This window comes from Heteronotia binoei, chromosome 12 (genome assembly GCF_032191835.1).
Source record: "Heteronotia binoei isolate CCM8104 ecotype False Entrance Well chromosome 12, APGP_CSIRO_Hbin_v1, whole genome shotgun sequence".
Taxonomy (NCBI): Eukaryota; Metazoa; Chordata; class Lepidosauria; order Squamata; family Gekkonidae; genus Heteronotia; species Heteronotia binoei.
The window spans coordinates 29,038,967-29,063,885 of NC_083234.1; the positions used below are offsets into that span (position 1 = coordinate 29,038,967).

At 41.7% G+C, this 24,919-nt stretch overlaps 1 protein-coding gene across 1 annotated transcript in view; it reads right to left on the bottom strand.

Annotated features, from left to right (window-relative positions):
- Positions 1-11,934: 11,934 nt before the first annotated feature.
- TMEM218 (transmembrane protein 218) overlaps positions 11,935-24,919 on the bottom strand; it is a 30,019-nt gene continuing 17,034 nt past the window's right edge. Inside the window, exon 4 of the mRNA XM_060250590.1 lies at positions 11,935-12,250. Within this exon, the coding sequence (XP_060106573.1) occupies positions 12,113-12,250 (138 nt within the window). The 3' untranslated portion in view covers positions 11,935-12,112. The remainder of the gene's footprint in view (positions 12,251-24,919) is intronic.

The following is a 24,919-nucleotide window of genomic DNA, read 5'->3' on the forward strand; positions in this document are numbered from 1 at the left end:
ATTGGGATGTGTAGCCAAAAGAGAAAGGAATGTCTGGAAACCTGTCCAAGACTTCTCAGTGAGTTCCAAACTAAGGTAAAATTTTGGCCTAGTAATAGTCTAGCTAGCCCTTGGGTCCTCAGTTTGCCACATAGAGTTTCAGCCTCCAGGTGAGACCTGGGGATCCCCTGGAATTACAGCTCATCTTCAGATGACAGAGATCCGTTCTCCTGGACTCTATGGTATTGTACCCCACTGAGGTCCCTCTCCTCCCAGGCTCGTATCCCCAAATCGCCAGAAGTTTCCCAACCTGAATCTGGCAATTCCATCCCTCCCACATCAGCGACTGCATCTCTACACTAGGGAGACCAGGCTTCTACATACTATAGATTCCAAGCTGAGAGCGTGTAGTCATAGGTAGAGGAGTAGGAAGATGCAGAAAATTGAAAGCTCTGCTTCAACTGTAGAACAATTTTTTAGCTTCTTTCTTGAACTCTCTCTTCAGAAGCCTGGTAGGTTTGGCTGCTGTCTCCAGTTCCCTTGACCACCTTTTAAAAAAATCCCAACCCCACAAGTTCTTCTTTGAATATCTGCTCCCCACCCCCCTGCTCCATGCCCATTTTATTGTTTCATTTTATTGGTTTCCATTTTGAGTCGCTTCCATTTGGGTGTATGTTTGTGTGTCTAAAGCTTTAAATCCTTTCCCGACTTTTAGAAGAAAAAAGAAGAAAAGAAAGCCAAATTTTTCATCTAATCACTTTGTCCCCAGCAGCGAGGGCTTAAAAATACCATCAAATATCATGAGACTTGTGATAAAATCATTAATGTTGGCTGAGTTGAGGAGGGAAGGGGGCCCTCCAGGCTTCCTCCTCTCTGGAGTTTTGCATCCCTCTTCAAAGCGAGGGGAAGAGAAGCTTCCACACTGTCATTTGCATAAAACCAATTTCTTAAAATCTTTAATTAAAATCTTTGCAAGATTAAGTTTGCCAGGTAAATGGAAGAGCACTGCTCTCTGCTGCTAGCGGCTGCAGACAGCTCTGGCATGGGCAACTTCCTCCCTCCCTCTCTTGACTTTGGCTTCCTCATTCCTTCTTTTCCTGTCCAGTTGGCATTCCGTGGTTTGTTTTCATCACTGCTTGCTTTCCTTGGGCTCTTATCAGATCCCACATCCATGTTTTATCTGACAGAATTTCCTGAGCTCATAAAGTGGAGACTCTTTTCACTTCTTGTCTCTATATTTCTGGTTCCAGTTAAGAACATAAGAAGAGCCTGACTGGATCAGACCAAAGTTTGGTCACGTTTCCCACAATGGTCAGCCAGAGGTGGAAAGGGTGGCTGCTGTTTAAAAAGTCAACAAACTCACTGGACAAAAGGGAAGTCCTAAAGGATGCCTAATGTAGGTGTGATCTTTGTATTCCAATGTAATTTTTAGACAAAGAGCATCATGATAACCTCAAGCAATCAATACAAAGAAAAACAAAACAAAACATCCACAGTTCATATTGTTCATCCATACAAAATAGTTCCTACATACAAAGCCATAGAGTCGACAGGACAGTACAACTCTAAGAGGTTTGTATACAAAGATACTCCACAAATTTCTCATAATAACAGGTTCCCACAAATAGTGGGTCACAAATCTCAGCTCACAGTTCCAGTAAAATTTTGATTATGCTCTCATTTTGAATAATAAAGCCAAGCAAACTTTGACTTCACAGGGCCCAGCATATCTTTTTAAATTGTAGCAGAAAGTCACAAGTTTCTCCTCAAGTGTTTCTGGGTGCCATGTTTGGTTTCCCCCCAAAATGATTAATAGGATGTTATTTACCATATCATTAAAAGTTTCAGATGCCCTTTCCCATACATTAAGCTTTGTTAGGACAAGTCATTGGGGGGGGGGGGCACATGGGGACCTAAAGCCCAAGGGCTGATTGTCTCTTGCATTTCCATCTCTATGCTCACTTCCAGACACTGCATCCAAATCCCAAAACTGTTTCTCATTGGTGGTAGCCAGAGAGCTGTCATGGTGTAGTGGTTAAAGTGTCCAACTAGGGTCTGGGATACCCGGGCTATAAAAGCTGTTCCCTTGTGGAAACTGGCTGTGTGATGTTGGGCTAGTCACATTCTCTCAGCTGATCTACCTCACCGGGTGCTTGCTGAGAGGATAAAGTGGAAGAGAACTGAATGATGCTGCAAGCTGCCTTGAGTGCCCTTTGCAGAGAGCAGGTGGGTACAAGTATTTAAAATAAATACTAGCATGGCCTCTGGCACCTCCTCTCAAGGAACCTTCCTTCCTTCCCCCAATGCAGCAGAAAGCTTTCCCAGATATCACCACCTTAAGTAGTCACTCTATGACCATGATACGACGATGACAAAGACGAAGATGATGATGAAGAAGAAGAAGAAGAAGAAGAAGAAGAAGAAGAAGAAGAAGAAGAAGAAGAAGAAGAAGAAGAAGAAGAAGAAGAAGAAGAAGAAGAAGAAGAAAGAGATTGGATTTATACTCTACGCTTCACTACCCAAAGGAATCTCAGAGCAGCTTACAATCTCCTTTCCCTTCCCCTCCCCACAACAGACACCCTATGAGCTGAAAGAGCTCTGACAGAAACTACTCGAGAGGAACAGCTCTGTGACAACTTGTGGCTGACCCAATATCACATTAGCAGGTGCATGTGGAGGAGTGGGGAATCAAACCTGGTTTTCCCAGAAGAGTCCGCGTACTTAACCACTACTCTACAAGCCACTACAGAAAACCATAAAAAATACTTTGTCCTGTCTACACATAGCATAGGAACGTTAACAGTGCCATCCTAAGCAGAATTCTATGCATTGAAACCAATTGTCTTAGTCGGGTGTTACTCTGCTGAGGATGCTGCTGCAAATTAACCAAACGTTGGGTCTTGATGTATAATTATACAGGCAGTTTGCTTTGAACACATCCCATCCACAGAGACCCTGAAACAACAGTAGCAGGAAACGGATGCAGCTTGCTTGGTGATATATTTTTTTTAAAGTCAAGAAAAAGCAAGCTCAGCTTTTGCTGGATTTTGATCTGATTGATCTCAATAACTGAAACGGCAGAAAGAAAAGGGCTGGATGCCAGACTGAATGAGCAAGGGTTGCCCTGCATTGGATTAGAGGGAGCTGCTGAGCTGCTTGCAAGGTTAGGTCAATATCTCCATTTCCTCTGCTGTCTGGATTGGCAGGCTCTGCATCCCCCTGGCATTGTTGCCAGCTGTTATTTGCAGTGCCTCAGTGGGCATGGTTTGGAGGCCGGAATGAGGATCGCCTGCCTTCTAGGCTAGTGAGGCCTGCTGGGCAGCCATGTTGGATGGAAGGAAAGAGCCTGAGCAGATTAACACCTTGTATGGCATTAGTAAGACCTGGCTGACTTTCACACTAATGACTTCAGGTGCTTTGCACAGGCATTGCTAATCCTCAGCTGGCAAGAGTGGGACATTTTCCGCCAGGGTTTCCTGCACATGTTAATCCCCTTTGCGCACAAAGCTGAAGTTTATACTGAAAATAGAAGGGCCCAGTCTTCGAAGCAAAGAGGGACACTGTGATGCCTGCCAGTGAAATGTCTGGCTCCGCGGGCGTATCTGTGCCAGCCATTGAAAAGGACCCCTTTCCCACCATAAGCAGCAGAATTTGGTACTCCTATCTCTGGGAGTGATGAGAAAAATCAAAGCAGGATTGTTTGTTTTTGTGTCTTGTGACAGTTGCCTGACAGGCAAGCAACCCAACTGGAGAAGCTTCTCCTATCCTGGAAGCACGGGGCGGGGTGGAGGTGAGAGATATGTTCATGATGGAACATTTAGCATGCTTCATAATTATTGAATAACACTGTTGTGAATTGGTGTATCCAGTTTGACTAAGATGATTTCCCCACAATTCACCCAGCCTTTTTCCCCTAGTGTTATGTTGTTATAGCATTGCTACACATGTGCAAAAGGAAAAAAAGGTGGTTCTGTCGCTGATGAGGTACATGACAACATGACCACACAACCCCATTTCAAAAGAAGCGTGGAACATATGGGGAGGGTCAGATCCAAATTCAAGGGCGGAAATCCCCAAAATAAAGGCCCTTTTATGGAAAGGGTGGGGATTCAACTTGCCTGTTAACAGTGACAACACTGAGGTGCAGAAAAGGTCTCAGATTCCTGTCTCGAGAGAACCAGCAAAGTATACAATGTTGTGCATGTCTTCCATTTGGATTTGTCACTAGATGGAGCCAGAGTAAGGACAAACATAGTGAAATCACCTCCTATTTTGCTTTCTTCCTGCAGAATTACCAGTTGCTTATATTTTTGCTTGAAAAAAAACAGGAACATAGGAATGTTCAGAATTCTCTGGGTTAGGAGCTGGCAGCTGCGAAGCTGAATCTGCCTCACTGAGGGTTGCCACCTGGCTTTCCAAACTTCTTGAAAGTGTTTAGTGAGATTGGAGAACCAAGAAACAAGGAGGTGGGTGGTTAACAGAATTTCTCTCCTTTTTACAGGTTTTGTAGGGTTTTTTCTCCTCTTCTTTCTAAGTGCTACTTCTAGAACTTCTTATTGCCCAGAAAAAGTGGGGCATGAATAACTCTAACTGGCACATTCCACTCCCTTCCTCTTCCCCACCTAGAAGGAAGGCACCTGCCATCCCTCTTTCAGTGTAGCCCAACAGTAAAACTAGTTACCAATACGACAATATACAGTTTAGAACTGTGCAAACTTCCTTTTTCACAGCACTGTTAGAAACATAAAAGCCTTGTAGCCCCTGACAGAGATGTAAATCAAGACACCATCCCCTATTGCAGTATGACTGGAGTGAATAATATCTACCATACTTTTAAGAGCTCCTCTGCTAGTATGCCTGAGAATGTCTTGCATGCCACCACTTGCCAGTAAGATCCAATGATTCTTGATAGGGGACAAATGGGCTAGCCCTTAAGTAAGAGAATAAAGGGAAACTAAGCAGAGGTTCAGATGGAAACTACCAAAATCAAGCAGTGGAGCATTTCCGACTCCCTGAAGGCTACATCTCTGACCTTAGGGTTGTGAAACTTAAACAGAGCGACTTGACAAATTACAGCAGGAGGCTTCAGAATTAACACATTTAATTAAGTCTCTCAGGGCTTGAGCAAGAATTATATGCGGTTCTCACACTTGCGCCTGCAGTGTAAGGGGAGAGGAAGAAAGAAAGCTGACATTTGGGATGGAAATAGGCCACAAATTTATTAAAGATCCAAGCAGTTATGCAAGTAGGAGGCCTCAATGAACATCACCGCAATTGCGAGGCAGTGTGGCAGGCGTTTTTCATGCCAGCTAGGCATTCCCCAGTATTCTCAGCTCCTTTCCCCATCTCTTTTCACCCTGCCAGGTGCATCCTGACCTCCACTTAAGCAGAGAGAGAGAGAGAGAGAGGGAGAGGGAGAGGGAGAGGGAGGGGGAGGGGGAGAGGGAGGGAGAGAGAGGGAGGGAGAGAGGGAGGGAGGGAGAGAGGGAGGGAGGGAGAGAGAGAAAGAAAGAAAGAGAGAGAGAAAGAAAGAGAGAGAGAGAGAGAGAAAGAAAGAAAGAAAGAAAGAAAGAAAGAAAGAAAGAAAGAAAGAAAGAAAGAAAGAAAGAAAGAAAGAAAGAAAGAAAGAAAGAAAGAAAGAAAGAAAGAAAGAAAGAAAGAAAGAAAGAGGGAGAGAGGGAGGGAGGGAGGGAGGGAGGAAGGAAGGAAGGAAGGAAGGAAGGAAGGACATTCTTTGATCAGCATACAGCTTGCTTCTCCTGTCCTTAATTTATTCACTGATTCTCCAGTATTGTGCTATATGTATGCACCATCTTTTCAACCTGCCATGCACAGAATTGGTAGTTCCATTCTAAGACAGTGCCCAGCACCAGGGTTGGACCAGGAGGCAAAAATGGCCCTATAAAGCCCCTCCCCATGGAGGTGAGGAAAAGAGGACAAGCAAAGGATGCTCCTGCACAGCTCAGGCCATTTTTTTCTTACTATGGTGGCAACCAGAGCTGCTTATGGCCACAGGGGATGAGATTTGCTCCTCACTTGGGGCTGGGATGACCCCATCAGGGGAATGCCCCTTTGGCCATCAACTTACCATGACTTTTCCCCTGGCCTTCATTGCCAGTCCACCCATGCCCATCACCACATAGGGATGCCAGCTTCCAAGTAAAACCTAGGAATCCCCCAGAATTGCAAGGAAGGGCAAGAAATTAGCATTACTATGCAACTGTGCTAGGGCATCCATGAATATATTCCCCATTTTTTTCAATTTATTGGCACAAAACTTAAAAACTCTCCAGAACTTCTGCCAGAGGACTGCCCATACAAATTGCAGCCCTTTGCAAAGCATGGTGGAGTTGCAGCTGACTTTGCAGAGGTGCATGCACACATGTTGCCAACCATGTATTCTGTACACTCAACATGTTTCCCCATATTATGAGATCATGCAATTCTTTCCCATTTTTCACAGTAGCTGATAACACAGCAGAGAATTCCCAACTACTTGGCAATTTGGAAAACAGGACCTGGCAGCTGCTTGTGTTTCAGGAAAGGTCTGTTCAGTTCGAACAGTGGCCTTTGCCTGCATTCCTTTCTGTTCCCTTTCATTCAATGAACTAACACTAAAACGCATGTGCAAAACCTAGACCACAAGGATTTAAATGGAAGGTGCTTGCTGGATGCCACTATGCAATTGCAATGGGGCAATTGCATAATATTAAAAAACAAGAAAAAACCCTTTGGATCCCACATCCAGGCATCACAAGTGACATTCCATCCTAATTTAGAAAGTGCAGTTTTTAAAAATTGCAGCTGGAGAATAAATACACCAGAAGAAAAAGAATGGTGCGTAAGGTGGGCACAGAATCCAAAGTCAAAATCAAAGGCTTACTGCTCTGAAAATCTGCAGTAAGATGTAAATAAGATACAATTATTGTTTAATGAGAATGCTTTTTAGTCAAAAAACAAAGGTTTTGATATTGAGTTCTTATACTAAAATATGAATGCAATAATTGTGAAATTGTAACTCAACATTTTTTTCTTTGCCGAAACCTCTCCGTCTCCCAGTGTGTTTGGCTGGGTATTTGTGGCGGTTGTTTGATAATGGGAGGATGGTGTATGTATTTTGTTTGTGGTTTAGTTATAGACTATATGTAATATGTTGTTTTTTGTGTATACTCTTCTTTTTCTTTTGTGGATGTAATGTTTTTCTTTTCTTAAATAAAAGTAAAATTTTTCTCAAAAAAAAAAAAAAAAAAAAGATGTTCATGTGTAATGGGCCTGAAACGGCCCAGGGACTGGAGGTGGGAGCCTAATTTTCTCTGTGGGCAGCCAGCACATGGAACCATTCAGTGCAGATGCTGGATCTCAACACAGTGACTCCCTTCCTGCAGCACCCCCCTGGGCTGTTTCAGCTGCTTGAAAACAGCACATGGAAGAAAGCAGGAGTTTCTCCTTCTCCTGATCCAAACTGGACCCTACTTTGCCTTTACTCATGAGTTTCCTCCAGGAACCAGCAGCAACAGTATAGCTGCAAATCCCCATAGTGAATTCGTGTAATCTGTAACGTGTAATTAGGCTCTAAGTCCTATGCAAACATACTTGGCAGTGAACTTACTTTTGAGTATACACACATAGGATTGCATTGTTCAACCTATTGAGTTTAGTGTGGTTTAAAGTTTCACAAACTTGACTGTAATGTGTTTTTATTTAAATACATTATGAATCATCTTCTTTTTCAATTCTGAGCCACACTTGTGCTTTTTAACTTTCCCCCTAGGAAAAAAAAATCACAGTCTGACTAATTTATTGCCATAAGCATCATGATTTCAATCTGTCAGTATCTCTCAAAAATGAAATCAGAAACCCAGCAATTCTATATTCCATAATTTCTTGCCACCTCCCCAAGTTTTTACAGCTTTCCAAATGACTGTTGCCAATTAATGTGATATGGAAACATTGACAATCTATTTCAGGAAGTTCTCTCTGGTATTTTCTAGGTTTTTAGTATTCCTGAGCTAGCCAATTACTTTTCTACTTATTCTTCTTGTTAAAAATGAGGTTTGGCTATTTTAGAATTATTCTATAGGGTTTTTATTCACTCTCAGGGCAAGTACCTTTAATGAAGTTAGAAAATGTATCTACAACCTTGTTAGAAAGAACCCTTTGCCACCTTTCACAGTTCTTCCATGGGTGGCGGGGGGTGGGGGGGAGAAAGGGGATGTTCTCCTATTTCAAGTTTAATGTTTTAGGCCAAATTAAAATGATTCTGCAGTGAATGCCAGCAAAGTTTTAGTCTGGGAGAGAAATTGGAATAGCCAACAGAGGATGGATGAGCAAGAACTAAGATGCTACATCAAAGCTATATTTAATATCCAGAAGTTACAGAGCTGGTGACCCCAAAAACCTAAAACTGGAATAAAGATCTGCCTTGTGGTCACTCTGTTCTAAAAATATTAACAGTGATGATGGCACACACAAAAGCATACATTAACAATACCAATGTGGCACCCTGTACAAGTCAATTTGGATATTTCTAATCTTTTTTTGTCAGGTTTCAGTATCTTGTCATTGATAGGGCTGTCCCTTCCACCCTTTTGGAACTGCACCATGCAAATGTAGAATTTGGTATGAGATAAGCAATTCAGGTCCACGGTTTTAAAAAGCAAGTTCCTAGACCTTATAACTGTGACAACAACCTTGAAGGTGTAAGCTGTGCCTGGTATCTCAGTCCTACATGGTGGATTTCTAAGTGCATTGACTGGGCTTTTGCATGCCTAACTTTACATGGTCAAGTAGACAGACTTTAGCAGCTCTCACAGTTCCTTATTGTTCATCTGAGACTATCAGAAGGACTAATCAATTATACATCAATGTTCTTATTTTACATAATATATTCAGCACTGTCCATCGATTCAGCAAAGCAGCTCTTTTCAAACACTGCTGAAAGTGAGAATAAATGTTCAGGAGTAGGAAGAATGGATCTGCTAAATGTGTTTAAGCATGCATGTATTTAAAAGTACTTCCATCCTGCTTTTCAACATATCGTATACTCTAAGCAGTACCAAACCCAAGGAGACTATATTCCTGCCCATTGCTCACTTTGCTTCCAGTGGCAGAGATTCAGAGACAGGCTTCTGAGACCAAACAATGCAGGGGCCTGTTCATATGGGAGGCAGGTCACCCTTCAGATCCCACAGGCACAGGCCGTTTAGGGCTTAGCAAGTCAAAAACAGTACTTTGAATTATATCTGGTAGAACTGGAACCCAATGTAGTTCTTGCAGCACAGGGCTGTAATAATGTGCTCATTGCATCACATTCCTGTCAGCAGTGTTGCTGGAGCATTCTGGACAAGTCAAAGTTTCCTGGTGCTCTTCAAAGGTACAACTGTATAGAGCAGGGGTGTCAAACTCATTTGTTATGAGAGCCGGATCTGACATAAATGAGACCTTGTCGGGCCGGGCCATGTCAGGCCAGGTCATTTGTGTACCTATTTAAGATTAGGTAGCAGAGATACAAACTTTATAAAGGACACAGACAAACACAATTAAATAGTTTTTTAAAACTTTAAAACAAAACATGCTTAAAACATTAGCACTCATTGGTCTTAAAAGGTGCTTTCTTTGAATTTCTCCCATGGGATCCAGGGAACTGGGCAAAGGAAGCTCTGGCTCTTTCCTTCCTTCCCCAGGGAACCAGGAAGGGGAGGAGCTTCAGCCAATAGAAGGAAGCAAGGCTTGGCTCAGTAGCTCTGCTGTGTGATTGAGAGAGCCTGGCAAAACAAACTCTGCCTCCTCCCCTTTCTCCCCAAGGGAGGATCCTCAGCAAATGGAGAAAACAGAGGTTTTGCTCTGCAGCTCATGTGCTGTTGGGCAAGCCTTGCAAAGCAAGTTATGCAGAAGGAAGCAAGAGAGAGGGAGAAGGAAACAGATGATAGCCAGTTGCTGAGGGGCCTGATAGGAGCCCACCAGGGGCTTGATTCAGCCCCTGGGCCACTTTTGACACCCCTGGAATAGAGAAAATTAGAATCATCTTATTGATATAGTTCAGGGAATTAATTCATGAGGAATTATTACAACCCCAGCCACGAATGCGGAAAGTGGATACCTGGAAATTGGTAATATATTGATCTTATCCATTAAGTGAGCTGTGAAATCCAGAGCTGAACTTGGAACTACAGATATACAAAAAAAAAAGAGGCAGAGGGCACATTGAGATGGTGTCTCTGTGCATGCACAGATGCAATCTGTGCCTTACCCATTCAGACATTACATCTTTCCTGTGTGTACTGACATGCATGTGACTCCCTGATCTGAGCAAACCCAATGTGAGATTCAGCCCCGAGAGAAAAATCAAATCAGATGTGGGCTGCTGTATAGTGGGCAAAGCACCTGCTGACTAAGAAAAATGATCTCTGGTTCTATTTTGTCCTCCTGGAAAAATTCAACCCAGTGACTACTCAGAGGGACTCATTAGCATCTCTCACCTGTGTCAGGAAGGAGAGGGAGACTATAAATAAGCCCTTGGGGATCCATTAAATTAAATCCACTAAATACAGGAGGTGCTACAAAGAAATATACAGAATGAATTTCTGTTTTGAGTGCCAAAGAAAAGAGAAACTGGTTTGAAATGTATTATTGCTTATTGTTATTTACAGAGTGGAGCACTGACAATGTGTATGGTGCTTCATATGGTAGAAGAAAGTAGGTCCCTGCCTCCAAGGAGCTTACAATATAAATTTTACCATAAGGGAGACAACAAGGGGAAGATGAAAGAAGGAATGACCGAAAAAAGGGTGTGTAGTCAGTTCAGTTGAAGGTGCTTAGTTTCAGTAGGAAACAGGCACTTAGGAGGTCTGTACCTAGGGCTTTGCAGAATAGGTGCGTTGGAGGTGTTCTGGGAGGTGTTTCTGGGCATAAGGAGCATCAAGGGGCAAAGTCCTTTTGGGGTGCAGTAGCCCTTCAGACAGTTGGGAACGGCAATGCTGGGGGACTGAAGGTAATGGACATGGGTATCTCAAGATCTGATTTTAGAGAGAGAGGCGGCAAAGCAATGGAAGACTTTTCAGGCAGGAAAGAGGCACTTGTGTTGGACCTGGGAACAGTCACATTCTCAAGGCCAACAGTGGTCCACCTCTGCTCTTACTGCTGCAGCCCAGGAAGAAATCAGAGGGGTTCAGAGCGGCACCTTTAAAGAGCTACGCCTAAAATCTGCACTACCTACTATCCGGGCAGCAGACCTGGAAGATGGCCAGGGGTGTCCTGGCTGGGGAATTGACCACATTTCTGTCTGGACTCTCATGAGGCTCACTAGAATCCCCTACACACACCTGGGTCGTTCTAGCAGAGTCATTAGGGAGGATGGGCTCAGGCTGTCTAGTGTGCAGTGAAGAAGCCTGAGGAGGATTCAAGGTGAAGCTTAACCCTTCCTCTCTGGCCCAGAAACCTGACCCAGTACACCCAGATGCTTACAATGTGGTAATAATAATAATATGTAACACCTGCACAGTACAGTCAAGTATTCAACATGCGTGACATAACTTACCTTGTTGATACTGTTACAGCAGCCCCACACAGAGGTCCAGTGTTGTTATCCTCCCAATGTAGACAGGAGGCTAAGGAGAAGACAGAGGGTAGTTTGCCCACAATCCCACCCTCCTTTAAGTTGGGGGCAGAAGTGAGATCTGAACCAAGGGTTTCCTGATTGATGGCTCAGGTGCTTAGGGGCTTTGCCATATCAGCTTTCAACACTGTAGATCACCAGAATCACTACTCTTTACCAATATTGTTCTGCAAACACACCTTCCCATAAATGTATTTTTAGAGATGAAGGGAAAATCCCAGTATGAAAAAGCAACCTTGAAGCTCACTCATAGAATGTTTAATTGTATATATTAAGTTGAATGCGCAACTCACCCTTCCTTTCTTGAAAACGCAGGGAAGATAACAGTGTAATACACAAAGTGAAGTTAAATTAAAAAATATATATTTATAAAACCAACCGTATTGACAATATTTAATTTAATTTACAATGCAGTGTTACCCTTTTCATAAGTCCATTTGACTTCAATAGGCTCTTGCTTAGGGCTTTTATGTTCCATTTTCCTCTGGGCCAGAGCAGTATTGCTGAATGGCTGTCCTCTTATGAGCTGGAACGCATTGGTTTGGCATATACTGGTTGCATGATATGCTGAATCAAAACCAAGAACAAAGAGCCGAGGAAAATCACGCTTAAAATGGAGAGCAGAACATAACGGCCCACATAGAAGGTGTCCACGATCTGAGAAGGAAAGATAGTTCATGTTATTGTGGGGCAGAAATCTCTGGAGTGTCCAAGTAGCTGCAGAGTGACTTGACCTAGTGACCACAGATGCTGCCCACTGGGGCAGGTCTATCTTTATGGGTTGCCAGTTCCTTTTCAGGCCCAATTCGAAGTGTTGGTTTTCAGTTTAAAGCTCTCAGTCCATCTGGGATCTGTATACCTTAAGGGTCTCCTTCTCCAATACAAATGTACCACTCTTGAACACGTATGAAGCCACCTTATACTGTCCCAGAGAACCAGTCTATCAAAGTCAGTACTGCCTACTTTGACAGGAAGTACTCCAGGCTCTCAGACTGAGAGCCAGTTTGGTGCAGTGGTTAAGTGTGCAGACTCTTATCTTTGAGAAATGGGTTTGATTCCCCACTTCTCCACTTACAGCTGCTGGAATGGCCTTGGGTTAGTCATAGCTCTGGCAGAGGTTGTCCTTGAAAGGGCAGCTGCTGTGAGAGCCCTCTCAGCCCCACCTACGTCACAGGGTGCCTGTTGTGGGGGGAGAAGATATAGGAAGTAAGCCACTCTGAGTCTCTGATTCAGAGAGAAAGGCGGTGTATAAATCTGCAGTCTTCTCCTTCTTCATTACCTGCTATCAGATGCTTTTAACTGGAGAAGCTACAGATTGGACCGAGGGCCTCCTGCAGGCAAAGCACATGCTGTAGTATTGAGCCACAGCTCCACTCAGATCTACATCAGCAGCTGTGCTCGAGTGAACAGAATGCTGGACTACGGGGGCCCTTGGTCTTCTCATTTTATTTTTCTGTGTTTCCCACCCTCTGGTGTGCAACAATGTCTTGAATAGCTTTCAGTCTGCCCCAGTCAGCCACATCTCCCCAGATGTTCCTCCCTCTCAGCTAAGGTTCTGAGTGACCTGCTTAACTAACCAGTCTATTAAATCTGCATAAACTTTCACAGGAGAAAATCATTCTAAGGGGAAAAACTAATTCAGATGATGATATGACGTGTGTTGCAGCAGGCTTCATCTTGGAAGAGGGATTCCCAGCTCTCACACGCAAGAGGGAATGCTTCTTTCTAAGATATTCATTTTGTTTCTATTCCACCTGTCTCGCACAGACTTAAGGCGAACAGTGCTGGCCACCTGCAGTTTTTGTAAGTCTTAACATTGAAAAGCACCTTTTTAGTCAGTCCATTCAAAATCAATTAACCGTTAGAATTTGCACATGCTACCTTGGAAGGAACCAGCATTCTTTCTTGGCTTTTAGATGACATATGGACATTCCATAGAAGATACCTCCTCAGAAGAGGTATCTTTCTGTCCTATGTGACAAAAGAAGAGGAATGCCTCTTTTAAGATAGATTCTATCCAATGCTCCCTCTAAGCTGTGGAGTCTTATGAACAAAAATTCTACTTTGTGAACTACTGGCATTAAAATTGTGAGTGAGCGATTTGGCTACTGCATAAATTAGTTTGCTCAGGGGCCATCCTTCCTGAGCTAAGACAAAAATGTATGAGCCGGAGTCTGCAAAACTGTGAGCTAGCTCACACTAACTCAGCTTAGAGGGAAAACTGCTTCCATCATAGTTTTTGTAAGATCTTTGTATTAAAAATGATTAGATTTTTAAGAATTGCTTCCTGATAAAAGTAGGGCACCATCCAAAATGGTTTGAGATTAATTTTACCTATTAATCAACTATACTTTGCCATTCTGATTCTGAAGGAACCTCTTGGTAACCATACAATTTTAGATTCCAAAGGGGAAGCCACATTAAGAGGTTGAAACAAAAACCACGAGAGTCCTATGGCATCTTAAAAGACCATCAGTTTATTGTGGCAGAAGGTCCCCTGAACCACAGCCCACTTCAGGAGGCCTGTAAAGTTACTTTCCATTAGCAGTTCTAGTACGATCATTAGTCTCCACTTGAAGCTAGTCAGTAGTAGGATCTACAGAGCTAGGGCTTCCAGTTCTTGTTTATAGTGGAGACTTCTGTAATTAATAAATGTACAATTAACTTTTAAAGTTTCCATCCATGCTCATTAGCGCAAGAATTATTTGCAAAAAACTGCAAGCTTAGTTTGCATTCTAGATGCTTTGCATGCCAATTGCCCTCTAGTGACCCCCCTGCCCTTAGAATTAAACTGCTGTTGTGGTCATAAGAAGAACCCCACTGGATCAGACCAACATAGCCCAGCATCCTGCCTCACACTGTAGCCAACAAGTTCCATTGGATGGCCATCAGTCTGTCCTGCAGATATAAAGAGGGATGCATGCTGGGACAGTGGAGAGGAATGGGCTTAAAACTGCCATACAATTACAGGAAAAGAAGTTCTGAATAACTAGTTTTTTTAAAAAAAGAGTCTGATAGCATGAGACACCCATCTTTTCCCTCCCCCCCACCGTCCCCAAAAAGACATGGATTCCAAAACCATCTTCCCAGCTCCCAGGACTGCTCGACACTCAGCTTACAGCAAAGGTGAGTTTCATGAAACAGCCTTAACATAAGCTTGACCTCAGCTCTGCTACGGAACAAGTCTCCCGAGGGCGACATGTTTGCTCGTTCAACACGCTTCACTTTTTAATTAGCCAATTAGCAGACTTTGGGTGCTGAAAGCTCAGAGCATGTATTATTGATACGGATGATGCTGGGCGGCAGGTGCAGTTGGGGCTAGAGATCCTTGGAAAGGAACTTTTTTTGTTGTTGCACAGCGCCTCTGCCTTGTGTCCCCCTGCTTTGATTTTGCGATACAGAGCAAAACAAAAAGGTAGACATAAAGAGAGAGCTGAAGAAAGAGGAGGGGTGGGGAATCTGAATTGCAGGAATGAGGACATGAAACCTGGCATGTTGGCTAGTTGGTGTTAATTTCCACTGCAGCAGAACTACTTGGGTTGACTCTACCCTGAAGCAAGACGTTTGGCTCCTGCTGACCCCTGCTGAGTCAGCGATGCTTCTCTGACAGCTTGCAGTCCATTGCCTGATCCTCTAGTCCTCTACCTTCATTCCCCTTGACCTCCTACTTTACTGCTGCACTCTGAAGCAGCCTAGATCATTAACATGTGTCTGCATTCTGCGGTTTACAAGTCTGATGTCCTCAGCTCGGATCCAGACCAAGTCCCTCGTGGGTAACACAAGGCAACCAAGATGACCAAGGGGCTGGACAATCTTTCATCCAAAGAAAGGCTAAGGAACCTAGGACTTTTTAGTTTATAATAAAAGATGAAGAGAGAGGGACATGATACAGGTGTATAAAATTATTCATGGAATGGAGAGAGCTTTTTCTCCCTTTCCCACAGTACTTGAATTGAAGATAGTTCCCTTGTCATTTCTTGCTGGAGTTTAGGCTTACAGGAATACTAAGGCAGGGGTGGGGGATGGGGTTTGAGTAAGATGATCCACAGCCAGAACCAGATGGATCCAAACAGGTCTGACAGTTTTAGGTGATCTTCCTGTTGATATAGTTGGTGCTCCTGTTGATGCCCTGATTGATCTCTGGTTTGAAAAAATGACCTGAGCTGTTGGTAACAATTGCTCCTAGATGCACTCTCTCAGGTCTTAAGAGCTCTGGTAGCCCCTATGCTTACAGAGAGGCTGTGGGCTATGAAAAGATAAGGAAAACTGCTATAGAGTGACAGTGGAGAATGACTTGTGATGAATCCAACAAGACACAGGCTGGAGCACATTTTAAAGCCTCTTCTGTAGTGGTGATGATAGTAAAAGAATCAATACTTCGCCACTCATGTTTTGCACACTGTAGGCCTGTGGAACTTTTCCAGGTGGTCAGAGGCCCATTGGAATCCAGCCTGTGGGAGGAAGTGGGTTGCTTGGGCCCACTGTGACCAGTTTAACTAACACTTTGCAGATAAAATCTCTCACATTTTGGACTACACTACCAGTGATAAGGTCAGATGGTGCCCAATTATCCACCTTTTTCTTCAGTCTGAGGATATGGGTAGGGTTCTTAGAGCTTTAAGACCTACCATCTGCTTGTATAACTACTTGTCCCTCTTGGTTCCTCAGTTTTGTTTTGTTTTTTTTTCATTTTACATAATTTTATTGACACAAACATCGTCCTTTTACAAAATACTATGTCATTCTATCAAACCAATCTTAATACATAAACAAAATTCTTCTTATTACTTTCATCCTATTTATATACCACAATCTTTAAACTAAACTGTCTTATCCATAGAACATAAAACAGAGAGTGGAAATGGATTTCAACATCAAAAATTAACCACCTAATTTTATAAACTAAACTTAATATTATACCATTGTTTCATCTCCACCAGATCCTTTATTATCATTTTCTTTTGTCTTTCTATCAAGCCACATATACAATTTCTTCCATTTATTGCTTGCTACTGGTTTGGCCTCCCCTTTCAGGAGAGCTGAAAGTATGTCCGCTTTAGCAACATGAAGTACTTTTTCAACCAATTCATCTAAATTTGGGCATCTCCCTTTCCTCCAATATTTAGCTAATAAGATTCTAGCAGCTGTAAGGATATAAATCACCAAATACTCATCTTCTTTTAATAGCTCCTTTCTTACCATAGATAATAACATAACCTCTGGTTTAAATTGGAAATCCATACATAGTACCTCCTTTAAAAATACAAAGACTTTCACCCAAAACTTTTTCACAATGAAGCAAGTCCACCATAAATGGTAAAATGTACCTGTTTTAGTTCCACATTTCCAACATTTAGGTGACAAACTAGTGTTCATCTTTGATAACTGGACTGGAGTAATATACCACCTATGGAACATTTTGAAAAAAAATTTCCCTATAACTTACTGGCTTGATGATTGTATAGTTATTTTTACACAATTGTAACCATTGTTCTAAGTCAATGGTCTTTCCCAAATTTTGTGACCATTTGATCATCGATTCTTTCACCAATTCATCTTCTAAATTTAGTTGCATCATATAGTTATACACTTTTTAAATTGATTTGTCCTCCTTTGCCGATAATATTTTGTCAAAATCAAAATTCCCTTTGGTGAAGCCAATTAATTTATCTTTATTAAATTTAGCCATAATCTGCAAATTTAACCACCAGTCTATTTTTATTTCTCTCTGTTCTAGGTCATCCATCTTTCTTAACTTGTCATCATCATCCAACAACTCCTGATATGTCACAATATTCGAAGAGTCCCATAGTTGTGGTTTTATAGATGCTTCTACTGGGGAAATCCACCTGGGCGTCTTACTATATATCTTTCTTTTTATTTTTATCCAAACACTGAAAATGGTTTTCCAAATTAAATGATTAGTAAAATATTTATGACCTTTATCTATATACCACAGATTTGCATGCCAACCAGTCGAAAGATCATATCTTTCTAAAGCAAGAATTCTCTTATTCTCCAAATTTATCCAATCTTTCAGCCAGACCGTCACATTAGCAATATAATACGATTCCCAATCTGGTAAACTTAATCCACCATTTTCTTTTTTATCACTAAGTATTTTCCATTTAACCCTTGGCTTTTTCCCTTGCCAAATAAATGTCCTGACAGCTTTATTCAATTTATTTTTAAAATCCTTCTTAATTGAAAAAATGATTGTTTGAAGTAAAAACATCACTTTCGGGACAATAGTAATCTTGATAAGAGCAATTCTGCCCATAAAAGACAGTTGCATACCTTCCCATTTTTTCAATAAGTTTCCAACTTCTTTGAGCAGAATCACAAAGTTGTTATCATATACACTACTACACTTACTTGTCAAATTTATTCCCAAATATTTCACTTTCTTTTCACTTTTAAAACCAGCTCTTATTTCCAGGTTATTAATCTCCTGTGTTGTCATGTTCTTTGTTAGTATTTTAGATTTCTGTTTATTTATTTTCAAACCTGTGGCTTGCCCATAATCATCTATTTCTTTCAAAACCTCATCTATTGATTCCAATGGGTTTTGCAAAATTAAAACAATATCATCAGCATATGTCAGTAACTTATATGTCTCACCCTTTACCTTCAAGCCTCTAATACTACCATTACTTCTAATAGATTCATTAAAAACCTCCAATGATAAAATAAAAAGTAATGGGGAGAGTGGGCAGCCTTGTCTAGTACCCTTACAAACCTTTATTTCTTCAGTAGCTTCACCATTTACAATTATTTTAACTTTCTGTTCACTATAAATTGCTTGAACATTTCTTATAAAATCCTCTCCAAACTCCATAGTCTTAAGCTGTTGCAACAGAAAATTCCAGTCTAAATTATCAAAGGCTTTTTCCGCGTCAAGTAAAATTAATGCCAATTGTTTATCTCTATTCGATTCATAATACTCCAGAATATCTAAAATAATTCTAATATTTGTTCTCAAATGCCTTTTTGGAAGGAAACCTGTTTGGTCCGGGTGGATCTATACAATCAAAAAAATTTTCAATCTATTTGCGAGTATAGAAGCGTAAATCTTATAATCAACATTAAGTAACACAATCGGTCTAAAGTTCTTAATTTCATCATAATCACAATCCATTTTTGGTATAAGGGCTATATTCGCATATCTCCAAGAGCTTGGTATTTCTGCAGTTAACCACACTTCCTCTATCATTTTTTTAAATTGGTAAATTAAACTTTCCCTAAACACGATGTAATACTTGGCGGGGAGGCCGTCCGGACCTGCCGCCTTATTCTTCTTTTGTTTGCTCCAAGCCTCTTCAACCTCAAACATCGTAACCGGACTATTCATTATTCTCTTCTGTTCATCCATTAATTTAAGAAAAGATCTACTCAAAAGGTAGTCTTTCTGCTTTTTCTGATCTATTTCCACTGAATCATATAACTGTGCATAAAATTCCTTAGTTATCTTTTTCAGGTCTTCTGAAAGATATTTAGGATTCCCTTCTTTGTCCTTCAGTACCTTTATTGTTCTTTTCTCCTGTTCTTTCTTAATTTTATACGCAAGCCATCTTCCTGATTTGATAGCATTCTCAAAAAACTGCTGTTTGGCAAAAAGAACTTTCCTCTCCATTTCCTCCAAAAACATCACATGAATCTTATGTTGCAACAGTTTTATCTTATTCTTAATCTCCTGAATATTTGGTGTCTTTTTAAATTGTTTTTCCTGTTGTTTTAAGTGTTCAGTTATTTCTTCTAATTTTTTATTTTCTTCCTGTCTCTTATGTACACTAAAATTCTTAATCAAGCCTCTAACATAAGCTTTACTCGTTTCCCACACAATTTTTGATGAGACCTCCTTCTGATCATTTAGCTTAAAAAAACCATCTCATCTCTTCTTTTATGTATTCAATAAATTTCTTATCTTTAACTAATCCTGGATTCATCCTCCATCCTCCTATTCTTCTTGCACTTTTCATAGACAATAAAATAGGATTATGATCTGCCAGTGTACTTGGGAGGATTTCAATATCATCAACTGATTTCACTAAGCTCACTGAGAGCCAACACATGTCAATGCGAGACCACGAACTGTGTCTGTGGGGAAAAAAACGTATAGTCTTTCCTTCCCGGATTTAATGAATGCCACAAATCAATCAGTACGATTCCTCAGCCATTTAAAAAAAATTTCCAGTAAAACATTACTATTACATTTTTTTCATTTATTATTCCCCCCCCTCCAGATTTCTATCGATATCTGGACAATTTACCGCATTAAAGTCTCCGATCATACATATATTTTCATAATCGTAATTACCCACAGTCGAATAGATGTTTTTATAAAAAGCTCCCAGTTTCTCATTTGGTGCATAGATATTTACCAACAGAAATTTCTGCTGGTCCCTAATTATCTCAATTCCTTGAAATCTTGCATCTTGTGAGGAAAAAATCAATTTGGTTTGTATATCTCCTTTAATATAAGTAACCAACCCTCTCTAATTTTTCTCCTTTTCTGATGTTATTATCGCTTTACCTAGTCTCTTGCCCTCTAACAAGGTTTCATCTTTTTGTTTTATATGCGTCTCCTGAAGACAAACGATATCTGCATTCAACTTCCTTAGTTGCATTAACACCCTTCTCCTTTTACTAGGAGAATTTAGACCATTGGGATTTAATGATAAAATCTTCAGTTGCCTTGCCATAACTAATTTTACGACCCTCTATACTCTGATTGTAGATTTTTCTTTTTTTCCTGAAGTCTTGTTTCTATCTGATTTGATTCTTCACCAAGAATAACCTCTCCCTCCTCTTGCTCATATATTTGCAAAGGGTCTACCAACTCTTGTGACTCACCCGAGCCCTGCCTTATCTCAAATTCTTTTGAATTCCCTTTGCTTATTCTTTTCGACCAATTCTTAGCCTGATTATTTAAAAAATCTTCTAATTTAAACCTAGAGTCGATTTTATATCTGGTGTTCAAAAATGTAAACAATAGACCTTCTGGAATAAGCCATTTGTACATTATCTCATTATCCTGTAACATCATCGCCAATTTCATATATTCTTTTCTTTTCTGCCTTATTGACCATTGAATTTCTCTCATTATTTTAATTCTTACTCCTTTAATTACAAGTGGTTGCTCTCTTGTTACACTCTCTCCTTTATTCCTTTCCGAACAAATTTGAGATGTATTTCTCTAGGTAACTCATTCTTTTTTGCATATAAAGAGTTTACTCTCTCTATATAATCAAATTCCTTTTCTACCACTGACTTTTCCATTTCCAAAATTGACATCAATGCATCCCCAAATAAATTTGTCAAATCTTCATTTTTCTCCTCCGGGATGTTCAAAAATCTTAAAATATAATCTGCATTCCCCATTTCTATCTTAGCCACTTTCTCAGTTAACTCTAGCTGTTTAGATTCTATTGTATTCACACGATGATCAGTTATCATTAATTTATCCTCTATTGATTTTGTTATCTTAACCAACTTCATTATATCTTTTTTCGTATCCATTGAACAGCAATCTAAACTCTCTAGTTTATCTGCCAGCCCGTTCATCTGTCCACTCAATGAATTCTGCATTTGATTTAAAGCATCCATAAATGTCGACTGCAATTCTTTATACGTCTCCAGGGTTATTGTAGCCCCGACCGACTTAGGTTGTCCTGGAGAAAACTTCGTTTTTGGTTGGTGAGACATCATTAATTTACAAAATTAGAATTAAATTAAACAACAACCTTAAGAGAAGCCTAAATATGCGTTTGGATTATAACAACAAAATTATTTTCTGAAAACACTTCTTATATTGTCATAACTTCTGCTGCCTATTTAATCTTTCCGACTACCACCCCCTCAAATACTCAACAAATCAAATGCAACTAATTAAATACAATCGTCAAATATAATCATCTTACAGATCCACCAGTCCAAGAAGAAAAAGCTCCTTATCTCTCAGCTCTCCTACCACTCTTCAACTCTTCTTCACGTCGCGTCTCCTCCTTCAACAAATCTCCTTCCACGTGTCTCCCACACTTATCAACCGTCGTCTCCGTCTCCGCACACTCAATTTTCAGCTCAACCAATTATCAGTCTTGGCAGTCTCCTCAGCTCTCACACCTTTCTTTACAGCCAGCTCAAAGTAATTACTCCAAGTTTTAGTTTATCCCACTCAAGGCAAGGCAACAAAACCAAACCAAACAAACAAACAAACAGGAGGGCACCCCTGCAAAACACCTTGTAGACCAGTTCTTCACCAACCAGTTCAGTCTCGCCCATTCACCGCTCAAGCGCCTCACGATGGAGCAAATCCGGAATAGCTGAAAAAACAGCAAGGCAGCGTGAAAAATGAAAAAAAAAACTAAATCAAAGTGAAGAAGGCATGTCCACTCGAGCCTAGCTGAAACCGCTGTGGCCGATGTCGTGTCTCTTCAATTCCGCCCATTCGCCAGTTGCCTCCTTTGTTATATCCCCGACTGGGAGTTGTACATCACCAAAAATAAAGAAAAGATTCCAAACAATTTTGTCCCACAGCACCTACCGTCTCCCACCTCTGTGTTCCGGAGGCCGGGCTGTTTCGTCCGAAGATGCCGAAAGGCTTCGGGACAAGGTAAAAGGGGGGGGGGAAACCAGGCGCTGAAACCCCCAGCTGATTCCCCCTAGCTCCTTCAGTGCACTTGCTCCACAACTGGAGTCTTGTGAGGACCACAGGGTCCCCCGAAAGCCTTCGTTCAACTCGTCTCAGGAGAGAGTTCTCTGAGACCCAGCTGCTCCGCCGCAAACCGGAAGTCCAGGTCCTCAGTTTTTTAAGGCAGGAGTTGGTAGCCTTGGTTCAGTAGGCAATAAAAGCCACCTTGAGAGACAGGTAGGTCACAAGCCTTGAAACATATAGGTGGAGGAAAGGCAACCCTGTTGATTCTTCTGGACCTTTCAGTGGCTTTTGGTACCATCAGCCATGGTCTCCTTCCGGACCTCATTTCAGGTTTGGGACTGGATGGCACAATTTTGCAGTAATCTCAGTCCTCTCTGGAAACAGAAACTGGGTTTTAGAAGCTGGTGCTGGGAGCAGGCTGTTGCTTGTAGGGCCAGTGCCAGGCTTTCTGGTGTCCTAGGCTGGGAGGGTGGGGGCCACCCCTTCCTTCCCAGAGGGCACCCAGTTCAGTGCCCCCCTTGGTCGCACCGACCACCTAAGGTTGCCTAATGGGCACGCCGGTCCTGGTTGCTTGACCTCTTTCTGTCCATGCTTTTTAATATCTCTATGAAACCGCTGGGTGAAGTTATCTGCAGCTGGGTCATCTCCAATGTTCCCTCTAAGCTGAGTTAGTGTGAGCTACTCACAGTTTTTTAGCCTCTGTCTTTGCTCAGGAAAAATAGTCCCAGAGCAAACTAATTTATTCAGTAGCTCACAACTTTAATGCCAGTAGCTCTCAAAGTAGAATTTTTGTCCACAAGACCCCACATCTTAGAAGGGAGTATTGGTCATCACCAATGTGTTGATGATACTGCACTCTATCTTGCACTTCCAGCAGATCCCAAGAAGGCTATGGAAACCTTGACAAAAGTGTCTGGAGGCAGTTTTGGGATGGAGAACAGCTAATGAATTGCAGGTGGATTCTCTGGTAACATTTAGATGAATTACTGCAATGTAGTTTATGTGCTCTCTGCAGCAAGAATGATGACTGGCATGTGTTGTAGAGTCCATATCACTCCAACTTACGCCAGCTCCAGTTTGTTTCTGGGTCCAATTCAAGATGTTGACATTGACCTTTAAAGCTCTATGTGGCTTGGAACAAGAATACCTTAAGGACCATCTACTCCCATATAAACTTACTCTAGTCTACATTTGCAACATCAATGAATACACAGTGGAGAATTGCCTCCCTTTGGAAGCAGTCCACACCGTCCTAAGAAAGCCTAAGGCCACTATTTTTACAGCTGGAGCTGTAACATTTGGGCTGTGTGGAAGAAGGCAGGCAGGCAGGAGCCTCAAGCTGGGACGGGAGGGGGGAGGTGCTTGAAACATTTGCAGTCTCAGAGGTGAGGACAGCAAAACCTGGGGGGAAGGGGACAGATTTTGGAAGGAATGCCAAGTTTAAATAATTACAATTGGGGAAACCTTTGGGATGAAACAGATTTTCCTCTGAACCTGACTTACAAGGGAGCCAAACTACTGGTAATGGAAATTTAGAAAGTTTTGGAGGGTTAATCTAGCAGCAGGGGGAAGCCTTGAGGGGAAACTTTTCATTATCAGTGAAATCTGCTGGCAGCAGCAGCTGTGCTAGTGGAACTATGCTTTTTGGACGAGAGGAGTACCCTTGCCCCTGGAGAAAGGGCATGGGGGCGGGAGGGAGCATTCTAACAGGGTAACAGCAGCCAAATGTCAGCACCAAGAGAAATAAAAATAAGTTCTCCGGATCAAAGAAGATGTGGCAATTGCAATTAAAATTTATCTCTTTATTACCAGCCATTTAATGACACTCTTAACAGACTGATGTGTTACTACCTCAAAAATGATTTCAATCTGAGGCAATGAAAGCCTAAACAGCATGGAAGGTTGAGTTTTTTAAAAGAAATAATGAAGAGGCTGATGTAGAAAAAGGAGACTGCTGGTTTAAGGTGGCTTTCTAAACAGGAAAAGTAGAGAAGGACCCAGGAAGCGCTGTCATCAAAGAGGTGGGCTTTCTGCACGTGGCATGGGAGAAGACACACTCAGACACTGCAGCATTGCATGGCTGTTGGAGGGGGGGGGATGAGGGCAGGGAAGTGGGATGCAAAAAGATCATGGCAAAATCCAGCTAACTGGCAGGCAGGAGAGAGGAACAAAAGGGAAATACTGGGGAATGTGGCAAGAGACACTGACTATGACCACTCACAGGGCCAGCCCTGCCACTAGGCAAACTAATAATAATAAACTTTTATTTATATCCCGCCCTTCCCGCCGGAGCAGGCTCAGGGCGGCTAACATGACATGGTATACCATGATTTATAAAACAATTTTAAAATACAATTAATACATACAGTTAAAACAGTTACATTAAATTACAGCTAAAATTAAGTTAAGGTGCTATATTCAGTTGACGTATTTCGATGGCGAGATATCGCTTTCAGGGTTCCTCATATGCTTGCAGAAAGAGAGTGGTTTTGCAAGCCCTGCGGAATTGATTAAAGTCCCGCAGGGCTCGCACTTCCTCTGGCAATTGGTTCCACCAGTGGGGGGCCATTACAGAAAAGGCCTGCTCTCTTGTTACTCTTAGTTTGGCCTCTTTTGGTCCAGGGATCCTTAGAAGGCTTTGAGAACTAGATCTTAGTGCTCTCTGGGGAACA